Source organism: Plecotus auritus (genome assembly GCF_963455305.1).
Source record: "Plecotus auritus genome assembly, chromosome: 7".
NCBI lineage: Eukaryota > Metazoa > Chordata > Mammalia > Chiroptera > Vespertilionidae > Plecotus > Plecotus auritus.
The window spans coordinates 93,127,430-93,139,567 of record NC_137774.1 but is presented as its reverse complement, the minus strand read 5'-3'; the positions used below and the strand labels follow the sequence as shown (position 1 = coordinate 93,139,567).

The window sequence follows — 12,138 nt, the reverse complement described above, 5'->3', positions numbered from 1 at the left end:
TCTTAATGTCTATGCCCTTTATTTCTCATTAAGAATTGCCTATTTGAATTTTTTTAAAACCTGTTTTTGGTTTTGTTGATTCACTTTTTAAAGTAATCTATTTCTTTAATTTATGCTTGCATCTTTCTTAGTACCTTTCTTTTCCTTTCCACATACACTGCCTTCTAATTGCTTTATTTTCTGTAGCTACTTTCTTAGCATTTTGTTGGGTTAATAGAATTTTCTGTTTTACTTTTTTTGTGTGGTTGGTCAGTTTTGTGTCCTCTTTCTTGCCTTGCTAGTATTTATCTTCAAATTCAAGAATATGTTTAATTGTATACTTTTCTACTACACTGAAAGTTGCACAGCTTCTATATCCTTTCCTGAGACAAAAATCTCAGCAACTTTTGGTTCCTTCTGACCCCTCTTTGCTCTCTTCCATATTGCAATCATCTTGGATTTTAGATCTAGGCTGTTATTAAGTCTTATTATTGTTTCTTTGTTCATAACTGCTTCTCACATTTCATATGTTCATCTTATGTCCTTTATTTTATTTTGCTGCAATACATCCTTTAGTAATTCTTTCAGAAAAGGTGACTGGTAACTTTCTTATTTCTTGTGCACCTAACAATGTCTTTATCTCACCATTGCCTTTGCAGGAGAGTGTGCCTCGGTGTAGAATTCTGGTTTTAAGTATTTTCTCTAGGAGCTTTGAAGTACTTGTGTTGCTATATTCTTGATTCTGATGTTGCTGATAAGAAATCTCTTGTCTCTTTAAGGACATTAATTATGCTTTAAAAATAAATTTAAAAATTTATTTGCTTTATTAATTGTTTTTTTTCCCCCCTGAGGTGTGATTTATTCTGTGTTGAGTTGGTGCCTTCTTTTTATGGTGCTAGCCTTTTTCTCAAATAATTTGAAATTCCTGGTATTTGGGGTTTTCCATTAGTTGTCTCTGTTTCTTTGTTTCCTGCTACATTGCCTTTTGGAGGGTTGGTGGCATAAGTGAAGGATAGAGAGTGTGCAAGAATTCATTGGTCTTGAGAGGGTCCCAGTTTCTCCAGGAGGTCATTAGCTTTTTAGGCACTCTGACCACACCTGTTTCAAACAGGTGAGTCCCATACCTGATTCTTGATACCAGCAGGGGTGGGGATCTGGGTCCTATCTGTCTGGCTCCTTCCACTGTGGTCCTCTGACAATGACCTCAGGCCCCTGGGGGTCATTTCCCTGTGCAGAGCCCTTCGGTGGCTTCTCACTGACTTCATGGTAAGACCCATGTATGTTCTGGTGGGTGCCATTACTCTTTCTTTCTCTCGACTCCTCCCCTCCATACAGCCTCTGGGCCATGTCTAATTGCACGCAGGTCCTTGTGAGCCAGCTGCATATCATGGTCTATCGCACCTGGTGCCTCTACTCACACTGCTCCCTCCTCTACTAATGCCACTCTCTCTCGTTGTCCCCACGTGTTTGGTCAGCTGACTCGTATCTTTCAGGTTTCTTAAACTTGGGCTGGGTGTCCTGCTTTGTTCCCGGAGCTCCCTTTCTCATGATGTGGTTGTACCTATGAACCGTGTTCCTGTAGGTTGTAATCATCTCCTCATCTGTTTCCCGGGCGGCCCGGCAGGGTACAGCTTTTTTCACTGATTCCACATGGAGCGTTTGATTACTCTGATGATGCCAGGGTTTGGTAGCCAAAAGGGGTGGTATTCCTCCTTCCTCTTAGACCTGAACAGAGGGTCTCAGTGTGCCTCTTACCCAAGAGGATGAGCCCCCAGGCTTGTGGAGGGGACTTTTGACCAGAAGTTGGCACCTCAGGAACAGTCAGTGCTGATGTGACTGTTGTTCTCCCCACAGGCACTGGTGCCATCACACGGTAACACGGACGGTGTCCTGCCAGGTGCAGAACGGCTCGGAGACAGTGGTCCAGCGCGTGTACCAGAGCTGCCGGTGGCCCGGGCCCTGTGCCAACCTTGTGAGGTAAAGGCCGCAGGGCTGGCTGGCTGGCTGGCTCTGCCCTTCTTTTCTGTTTCCTTGGATGAATCCAACCCCGCACAGCTGTGAGGGAGGTGGTTTGACACTCAGAAACAAGAGTCAAACATGCATTTATGCAGCAACTTCTGTGCATGGGGTGGAGCGGGGGGTATGTATGAGCAAAGATGAAAGGGATTTGCTCCCCACCCTGGCATAACTTCACAATCCAGTGGGTGTTTGATTAGCAGAAATTCCCAATGGTCAATGAGTAGGGGATGGAAGGGGCGGGAGAGGGCCAGGAGAGGCTGAAGACAGAACCAGCTGCTGTGGGGCTCCAGACTAGAATGTGGGTCTGTGATGCCCTTGAAAGTCCAGCCTGCCTCCAGCCCGTCTCTCTCATAGCTCTGCCTTCTCGCGAGCCCCACTCGGACTGTAGCTTTCAGTGGCTCTCAGCATTCACAGGGAGAGATTTATTTATTTATTTATTTATTTATTTACTAACTCTTGTGTTTTTAAAAAATATATTCTATTGATTTCAGAGAGGAAGGGAGAGGGAGAGAGAGATAGAAACATTAATGATGAGAGAGAATCATTGATTGGCTGCCTCTTGCACACCCCCTATTGGGGATCAAGCCTGCAATCTAGGCATGTGCCTTGACTGGAAATCGAACTGTGACCTCCTGATTCATAGGTTGATGCTCAACCACTTGAGCCACACCAGCCGGGCTCTTGCTCTACTTTAACTATCACTGCAGTCTCTAGGTCATGGATATATCCTAGGTTTCTTTTCTTGTTTAAAATAGAAATCTAATTGACATATAACATTGTATAAGTTTGAGGTGTACAACCAATTGGTTCAATACATTTATATACTGCAATCTGATGGCTACAGTACCGTTAGCTAACACCTTTGTCACTTACTTATCTAGATTCTTGTCATGACAACATAAGAAAGAGAAAGAGGAAGGATGGCTCATTTTCATGAGGGCTGGTGCAAATTCGTCAGGATCCCTGTGATATGTTTTAGTTTAGCTTGTGCACAAGCGTCCACCAAATGCATCGTCTGAGGTGAAGATATGATTGTGTTTGGATGGATATTAGTCAAAATCTCACTGGGAAAGGAAAAGGCAGTTCTCATCATCACATAATAAACTCTAGCTCCTCCTTGCTCCCTGTATGTTCTCCGATTCCCTTTTTCATTTCTGACTATTGAGGAAGGAGTTTTCCTCTTGGGCCTGGGAACAACTCACCTGCCCTCTCTTTCTGTGGTATTTTGTTCATATTTGCTGTATGCATGTCACATCTCATTGCTGTCCTTACTGTTTTTCTAGCCTGCTATAGGGGCTGGGGGGTATAGTAAAGCGGGCTTTGGAGTTGTAAAAAAACCCCAATAAGTGGAGCCACTTTAAAATGGAACCGGAAGGAGAAAAATGGCGGCGGAATAGACAGACGTGTTCCGAGCCTTGTCCCGGAGCAGAAAGAAAGAACAGCTGAGGGTCGCACGAGGAGTGTTTGTTGGCAAGTTGGGGGACAGCTGAACTCCAGAAGAAGGTGGGAGACTGCTAGACGGGGTTCCCCTGATCTGGCAGCTCCCACTGCGGCTGGGTCCCCTCCCGGAGCTGCGGGCTTGGACGCGGAGTCGCCGCCATCTGGAACCGGAAAGTGGAGCTTATCGGAAGCCTGAGAATCCACAACTGCGGCACCCACGGAACAGCTGCGAGCCCCAGAACAACGCTCCCCAATTGGCGCAAACACACGGGTTCAGAGGAGCTCTACACTCCACCACGGAAAGGTCAGATTTCGCCTGGGATAAGGAGAGAGAGAACTACATAACCAGACACCCAGAGAAGAGAGACCATGGGGAGACAAAGACACAGCCCGCATATGAAAGAAAAGCAGGCATCACCAGAAAAGGAAGTAAACGAAATGGAAGCAAGCAACCTTCCAGAAAAAGAATTCAGAGAAATGGTCATAAGGTGGCTGAAAAGAATGGAAGACAAATTCGACAATATGAGCAAGAACCAAGAGGAAATGAAGAAGAACCAAGAAGAAATAAAAAATGACATCGCTGCTGTAAAGAACTCAATAGAAAGCATCAAGAGTAGACTAGAAGAAGCAGAGGACCGCATCAGTGAGCTAGAAGACAAGATGGGAAAAAATACCCAAGTAGAGCAGCTTCTAGAAAAAAAAATTAAAAGGCAGGAGGAGAGCCTAAGGGAACTTTGGGACAACACGAAACAAAACAACATCCGCATAATAGGGGTTCCAGAAGGAAAGGAAGCTGAGCAAGGAATAGAAAACCTATTTGAAGAAATAATGACAGAAAATTACCCGGATATAGAGAAGAAAAAACCCACACAAATCCAAGAAGCTCACAGAGTCCCAAGAAAAATGAACCCCAAAAGACCGACGCCAAGGCACATTATAATTAAATTGGCAAACACCAACGACAAAGTAAGAATCTTAAAAGCGGCCAGAGAGAGACAGAAAGTTACATACAAAGGAACCCCCATCAGACTAGCAACTGATTTCTCAACAGAAACTCATCAGGCCAGAAGGGAATGGAATGAAATATACAAAGTCATGCAAAGGAAGGGTCTGAATCCAAGAATACTGTACCCAGCAAGGCTGTCAATCAAAATTGAAGGTGAAATCAGGAGCTTCACAGACAAAAAAGGACTAAGGGAATTTATTACCACCAAACCAGCAATGCAAGAAATGCTAAAGGGTCTGCTGTAAAAAAAAAAAAAAAAAAAAAGAAATAGGAAGCAAAGAAGGAACACAGGTGTAAAGAATAGGAATGGCGACAAATAAGTACCTATCAATAATAACTTTAAATGTAAACGGAATAAATGCCCCAATCAAAAGACATAGGGTAATGGATTGGATAAGAAAACATGACCCATATATCTGCTGTCTACAAGAAACCCACCTCAGAAAAAAAGACGCACACAGACTGAGGGTGAAGGGATGGAAAAAGGTTTTCCAGGCAAATGGAACTGAAAAAAAAGCTGGGGTAGCAATACTTATATCTGACAAATTAGATCTCAAACTGAAGGACATAACAAGAGATAAGGAAGGCCACTTCATAATACTAAAGGGAGCAATCCAACAAGAAGAAATAACTCTGGTAAACATATATGCACCCAATACAGGAGCACCCAAATACATAAAAAAACTCCTGGAGGATATCAAGGGAGAGATTGACAGCAATACAATCATAGTAGGAGACTTTAATACCCCACTATCACCATTGGACAAATCCTCTAAACAAAAAATCAGCAAAGAAACATCAATCCTAAATGACTCACTAGACCAGATGGAATTAATTGACATCTTCAGAACACTTCACCCCAAAGCCACAGAATATACATTCTTCTCAAGTGCACATGGGTCATTTTCAAAGATAGACCATATGTTGGGACATAGGCAAAGTCTCTTCAAATTCAAGAAGATAGAAATCATATCAAGCATCTTCTCAGACCACAGTGGCATAAAACTGGAAATCAACTACAATAAAAACAACCCAAAGAAATCAAACACATGGAGACTAAACAGCATGCTATTAAACCATGACTGGGTTACCAGAGAGATCAAAGAAGAAATAAAAAACATCATGATAACAAATGACAATGAAAACACTACAATCCAAAATCTATGGGACACAGCGAAAGCAGTCTTGAGAGGGAAGTTCATAGCTCTACAAGCCTACTGCAAAAAACAAGAAACAGGGGTAATAAATTACCTAACCCAACAACTCAAAGAGTTAGAAAAAGAGCAACAAGAAAAGCCCAGTGTAAGCAGAAGGAAGGAAATAATAAAGATCAGAGCACAGATAAACGACATAGAGACCAAAGAAACAATACAAAAGATCAACAAAACCAAGAGCTGGTTCTTTGAAAGGATAAACAAGATTGATGAACCTCTAGCCAGGCTCACCAAGAAGCAAAGAGAGAGGACCCAAATAAACAAAATCAGAAATGAAAGAGGTGAAATAACAACAGATCCCGCCGAAATACAAAGGATTGTTAAAAAATACTACGAACAACTCTATTCCAACAAACTGGACAACCTGGAGGAAATGGACATATTCCTAGAAAAATATAACCTTCCAAAACTCAATCAGGAAGAATCTAAACAGCTCAATATGCTAGTAACTATGGAAGAAATTGAAGCAGTCATCAAAGAGCTTCCGGCAAACAAAAGCCCGGGGCCAGATGGCTTCACAGGAGAGTTTTACCGAACATTCAAGGAAGAACTAAAACCTATCCTCCTCAGACTATTCCAAAAAATTCAAGAGGAAGGAACACTTCAAAGCTCCTTCTATGAAGCCAGCATCACCCTAATACCAAAACCAGATAAAGACAACACAATGAAAGAGAATTACAGGCCAATATCCCTCATGAATGTAGATGCCAAAATCCTCAACAAAATTCTAGCAAATCAGATCCAGCAGTACATCAGAAAGATCATACACCATGACCAAGTAGGGTTTATCCCAGGAATGCAAGGATGGTTCAATATCCGAAAATCAATAAATGTGATACATCACATAAACAAATTGAAAGATAAAAATCACATAGTCATATCAATTGATGCAGAAAAAGCATTTGACAAAATCCAACACCCTTTCTTGATAAAAACTCTCAACAAGGTGGGAATAGAAGGATCATACCTCAACATAATAAAAGCTATATATGATAAACCCACAGCTAACATCATACTCAATGGGCAAAAACTAAAACCATTTCCCCTAAGAACAGGAACAAGACAAGGATGCCCACTCTCACCACTCCTGTTTGACATAGTACTGGAAGTATTAGCCATTGCAATTAGACAAGAAGAAGAAATAAAAGGCATCCAAATTGGAAAAGAAGAAGTAAAGCTGTCCTTATTTGCAGATGACATGATATTGTACATAAAAAACCCGAAAGACTCTATCAAAAAACTAACAGACTTAATAAATGAATTCGGCAAAGTAGCAGGATACAAAATTAACGCCAAGAAATCTATGGCATTTCTATACACCAACAGTGAACTTACAGAAAGAGAGACTAAAAAAGCAATCCCATTTTCCATCGCACCAAAAAAATTAAGATACTTAGGAATAAACCTAACCAAGGAGGTAAAAGACCTATATGCGGAAAACTACACGACACTGAAAAAAGAGATAGAGGAAGATGTAAACAGATGGAAGAACATACCATGTTCATGGATTGGTAGAATCAACATCATCAAAATGTCCATACTACCCAAAGCAATCTATAGATTCAATGCACTCCCCATTAAAATACCAACAGCATATTTCACAGACCTAGAAAGAACTCTCCAAAATTCATCTGGAATAAAAAAAGACCCCGAATAGCCACAGCAATCCTGAGAAAGAAGAATAAAGTAGGAGGGATCTCAATACCAGATTTCAAGCTGTATTACAAAGCCACTGTCCTCAAAACAGCCTGGTACTGGCACAAGAACAGACATATAGATCAATGGAATAGAATAGAGAATCCAGATATCGACCCAAACCAATATGCGCAATTAATATTTGACAAAGGAGGCATGAGCATACAATGGAGTCAAGACAGTCTCTTCAATAAATGGTGTTGGGAAAATTGGACAGATACATGCAAAAAAATGAAACTAGATCACCAACTTACACCATACACAAAAATAAACTCAAAATGGATACAGGACTTAAATATAAGACGGGAAACCATAAAAATACTAGAGGAATGCACAGGCAGCAAAATCTCAGACATATGCCAAAAGAACTTTTTCAGTGATACTGCCCCTAGGGCAATGGAAGCCAAACAGAAAATAAACAAATGGGACTACATCAAAATAAAAAGCTTTTGCACAGCAAAAGAAACCATCAACAAAACAACAAGAAACCCCACTGTATGGGAGAACATATTTGCAAATGGTATCACTGATAAAGGTTTAATTTCCAACATCTACAGGCAGCTTATACAACTTAATAAAAGGAAGATAAATGATCCAATAAAAAAATGGGCAACGGACCTAAATAGAATCTTTTCGAAAGAAGACAGAAGGAAGGCCAAGAGACACATGAAAACATGCTCAAAGTCACTTATTATCCGAGAGATGCAAATCAAAACGACAATGCGATACCATCTCACACCTGTCAGAATGGCTATCATCAACAAATCAACAAACGACAAGTGTTGGCGAGGATGCGGAGAAAAAGGAACCCTCGTGCACTGCTGGTGGTAATGCAGACTGGTGCAGCCACTGTGGAGAACAGTATGGAGTTTCCTCAAAAAACTGAAAATGGAACTCCCATTTGACCCAGTAATCCCACTCCTAGGAATATATCCTAAGAAACCAGAAACACCAATCAGAAAGGATATATGCACCCCTATGTTCATAGCAGCACAATTTACAATAGCTAAGATTTGGAAACAGCCTAGGTGCCCGTCAGCAGATGACTGGATCAGAAAACTATGGTACATCTACACAATGGAATACTATGCTGCCATAAAAAAGAAGGAATTACTACCATTTGTAGACACCTGGATGGAATTAGAGAACATTATGCTAAGTGAAATAAGCCAGTCAATGAAAGAAAAATACCACATGATCTCACTCATTTAGGGATAATGAAAAACATTATAAACTGATGAACCAAAAGATAGTTACAGAGGCAGTAAAGCATCAAACAGAGTGTCTAATTACAGCGGTAAGGTTAGGGAGAGGTGGGGGAAATAAGAGATCAACTGAAGGACTTGTATGCATGCATATAAGAGTAACCAACGGATGCAAAACATTGGGGGGTGAGGGCAGGTATGGGAGTGGGGTGGGGGGGGGCAATGGTAAGATATGTACACATATAATACCTTAATAAAAATTTGGAAAAAAAAAAATGGAACCGGAGCTGCCATGCCAGAGGAACTGCCTTGCACACCTATGTCTCAAACTTTGGGATGTTAAAACAGCGCAAAATCTGGGCCTAAGCAATCTTGTGGCCTACCCCCCCTCCACCCCGCCCCACAAGCACACACAACTGTTAGCAAAAATAACAAGAAAGCAGCTATTATGACTATTGGATTGATGACTACTGGACTAAAAATTAAAAGCATTGTTTAGAATTAACATCAATCACTGTGTTATGTTATCTGCATGCAAAGAAGTGTCTTTTTTTAAAAAAAGGATGTAAAGGGCATTTCTATCTTTCTTCTTCTGGCCATGTTTGGAAACAGAGCTTAAGAGCTCCACCCCATTCCCTCCTGTGGCCGTGACGAGGTGACCAGAGGGAAGACATGGGGCCACAGCCTCGTTGTCCGAAAGGAGTGGCAGAGCCTGGATGGAGAAGGGCTGGAAGAGTTTCAGGGATGAAGAAAAATGGCTGTGGAAGCCAAATCAGAGTGGGCATGATAGTGGCCCTGACCCTAGGGTGGGGGAAGCTTTTGGGTGTGAGGCTGTGGAGACAGCCCTTGGACGGAGGTGTCCTTTGGCTTGTCCTGGTTTAACCTGGCTGTGCGGGGGGAGAAGGGCTAGTCAGTGGGTGGGGATAGGAAGTGAGAGTGGAGGGGCTCTGGGTGACGTGTGATTGGATGCTGCATGGGGAAGGGCTGCTCTCTGACCCATGTGCCTGTGTTATCTGGAGACCTGGGCCTGCCTGGGTCTGTGGCCAAGGCAGGAGTGCTGCCCTCATCCCTGGCTGTTTGCTGCCCTCCTGCCTTCTCCCCAGTGTGGGTGTCTGAGTCTGGGCCAGACTCTAACCCATCCCTCTCCCCAAGTCCACTCACTCACTCACTCACTCACTCACTCACTCACCATAACTGCACCAAGAAGTGGCCTGGCATGCAGTCGAGCTTAATAAATGGTTGTTAATGGTCTGACCCAATCACCTGGACTCAGGGGTCCCCTCCATGGAGTTGTGGGTATGTCAGGACTTCCTCCTGGGGCACAGGGCTCTGCCATGTTCCCACCATTCAGAATGGGTGATAGCTGTGTCACACCTCTTCCTCCTAGAAATGAGTTTAGCTTTGCCGAGGAAAACCCTCACCCCCAGAGACCCCTCCCAGGGTGTCTGGAATTTCTTGTTTGTTTGTTCAGTCTCTCACCATTCATTCGTTCGTTCATTCACTCATTCATTCATTCATTCACTCATGTTTCCTTTGAGGCTTGGCTTCATGACAGGTCCTGGTTTAATGAGGGTGCAGCACTGTCTGTCTGTCTGTCCTTGAGGCAGTGGCACTTTAGGGGCAAGTAAAGGATGACTTCTAAATGGTGGCTGGGGCCCTAGCCGGTTTGGCTTAGTGGATAGAGCACCGGCCCTCGGACTGAAGTGTCTTGGTTTGATTCAGGTCAAGGGCACGTACCTCGGTTGCAGGCTCAATTTCCGGCACCCGATCGGGGTACATGCAGGAGGCAACCAATCTCACATCCATGTCTCTGTCTCTCCCTTTCCCTTCCACTCTCGCTAAAGAAATCAATGGAACAAATATCCTCGGGTGAGGATTAACAACAACAAAACTAAAACAATGTTGGCTGGGGCCTAGGGTAAGCCAGTCTGCTGTGGGAGGGTCACTTCATCCTGATGGCCACTCAGGGAAGGCTGTTGTGAGGAGGTGACATCTGAGCTGAGGCAGGGCCTCACAGTAAAGGGAGGGAACAGCTGGAGACCCAGGACAGAGGTGGCCATGGAGAGAGAGGCTCTGGGGGCTCCAGACCCCTGCGTGGGGCTGGGTGATGATGGATGGTGGGGATATGTGAATCGGGAGGGGCCCCTGTGCCTGTCATACAGGCCCACTGCACTCAGATGAGGAGTTGGGGCTTGGCTGGTCTTCCTTTGGGTTCTGCAGTGCCTAGACCGAGAGCCTCCAGTTCAATAGAATGATCTCTCCACCCCTCCTGCTGGCTGTCTCCCTTCTCCCCATGATGGGAGCACCTTGGGCAGGGAGGGCCCAAAGCAGTGTGTAGGAGGCACAAAGGAAGGTGAGGCGGGTGTGAGGACTCCACCATCCAGCATACATGTGCCTGGAAAGATCTTGCTTGCTTAGGGCTCGGGATTTTCTGAGAGGAGCAGATCGCTACACTTGGCCATCTGTGGAGCCCTGGAAGATGGAATGTACTTGGGCATGACCAGGAGCCTGCCTGTCTCCTGCCACACCAGGTCCACAGAGCCGAGTTCTTAGGGCATACGGCCTTCCACCCAGCAAAGGGGAACCCCTGTTCTGGGTCCTGCCCTTTCGGGAGGCCATTTTGGCCCTCCTCCAACCATGCCCATCCTCACGGGGCAAGGAGTCCATGAGGCCAGGGGGATGTGTCCATCTGGACCCTGTGGCCCTCTTTGAGACCTGGGTACATGGGTACCTGGCTGAACAGCCCTGAGTGGCTTCCGGGCCTACACTGGCCTCTCCCCTGAATCTGGGGACTGTGCCTGTGGTGGGTACACCCCGAGCCCCAAGGGGCAGGTGAGGGGTGACTATTTGCAAGAGTGGGGTGAGTGGGTGGAGCTGGGACATGAGGGCTGGCTCCACACACAGTGGAAGAGTAGGAGTGGGGGTTGGGGTCTCATTTTTTTTATTGTAAAAATGATTATTGGACCCATCTCCTGAAGCTACTGGGGTGGGGGGGTGGGGAGCGTTCAATGCCTGTGCTATGGCATTTCCAGGCCAGTGTCTGGCTTGTGATAAGCCCTGCAAGTTGGCTATGACTCTCTGAGAAGAGATTCAAATATCAAGTGAGAAGCAGTGGCTGGTGAGAGAATGCCAGAGCTATTTGCCAGCTGAGTGCTTGGGGCACCGGCCTCAGTGACCTCCTGCTGCCCGCCCCCACTCAGTGCAAAGTCTGGGTGAGGGCAGGAAGAAGGAGTTTCTGCATTTCTGCACAGTTAGATTTGGGGGTCAGAGTGGCCAAAATCCTTGGTGGGGCCTCTCTTTGCAGAGGGCTATGAAGTCATCTCATTACATTCTGATGACATTTTTATGACAAAGTGTGCAGGTGGGCGAAGGGAGGGTGTGGTTGTGAAAACGTGAGTGTAACAGAATCTGGGCACAGTGAAGCCTATTTGGAATGCACGTGGGGGCTGACATGTGCCCCAGACCCCTCCCTGTGCCCTCACCTGCTCCCTCTGCTTTTCTTGCTTTATTCATTCGCTCAACATTTCCACAAATATTTATTGAGAGTATACTATGTGCTGGGGGCGGGGTGAATAGGATA

General features: G+C 44.6%; 1 protein-coding gene across 2 annotated transcripts in view; it reads left to right on the top strand.

Annotated features, from left to right (window-relative positions):
* Positions 1–12,138, top strand: part of COL26A1 (collagen type XXVI alpha 1 chain) — a gene marked incomplete at both ends in the record, with an annotated part of 176,248 nt that overhangs the window by 40,288 nt on the left and 123,822 nt on the right. For both annotated transcript variants that reach the window (XM_080679230.1, XM_080679229.1), the window contains one exon: positions 1,834–1,956. In XM_080679230.1, the coding sequence (XP_080535356.1) occupies positions 1,834–1,956 (123 nt within the window). The remainder of the gene's footprint in view (positions 1–1,833; positions 1,957–12,138) is intronic.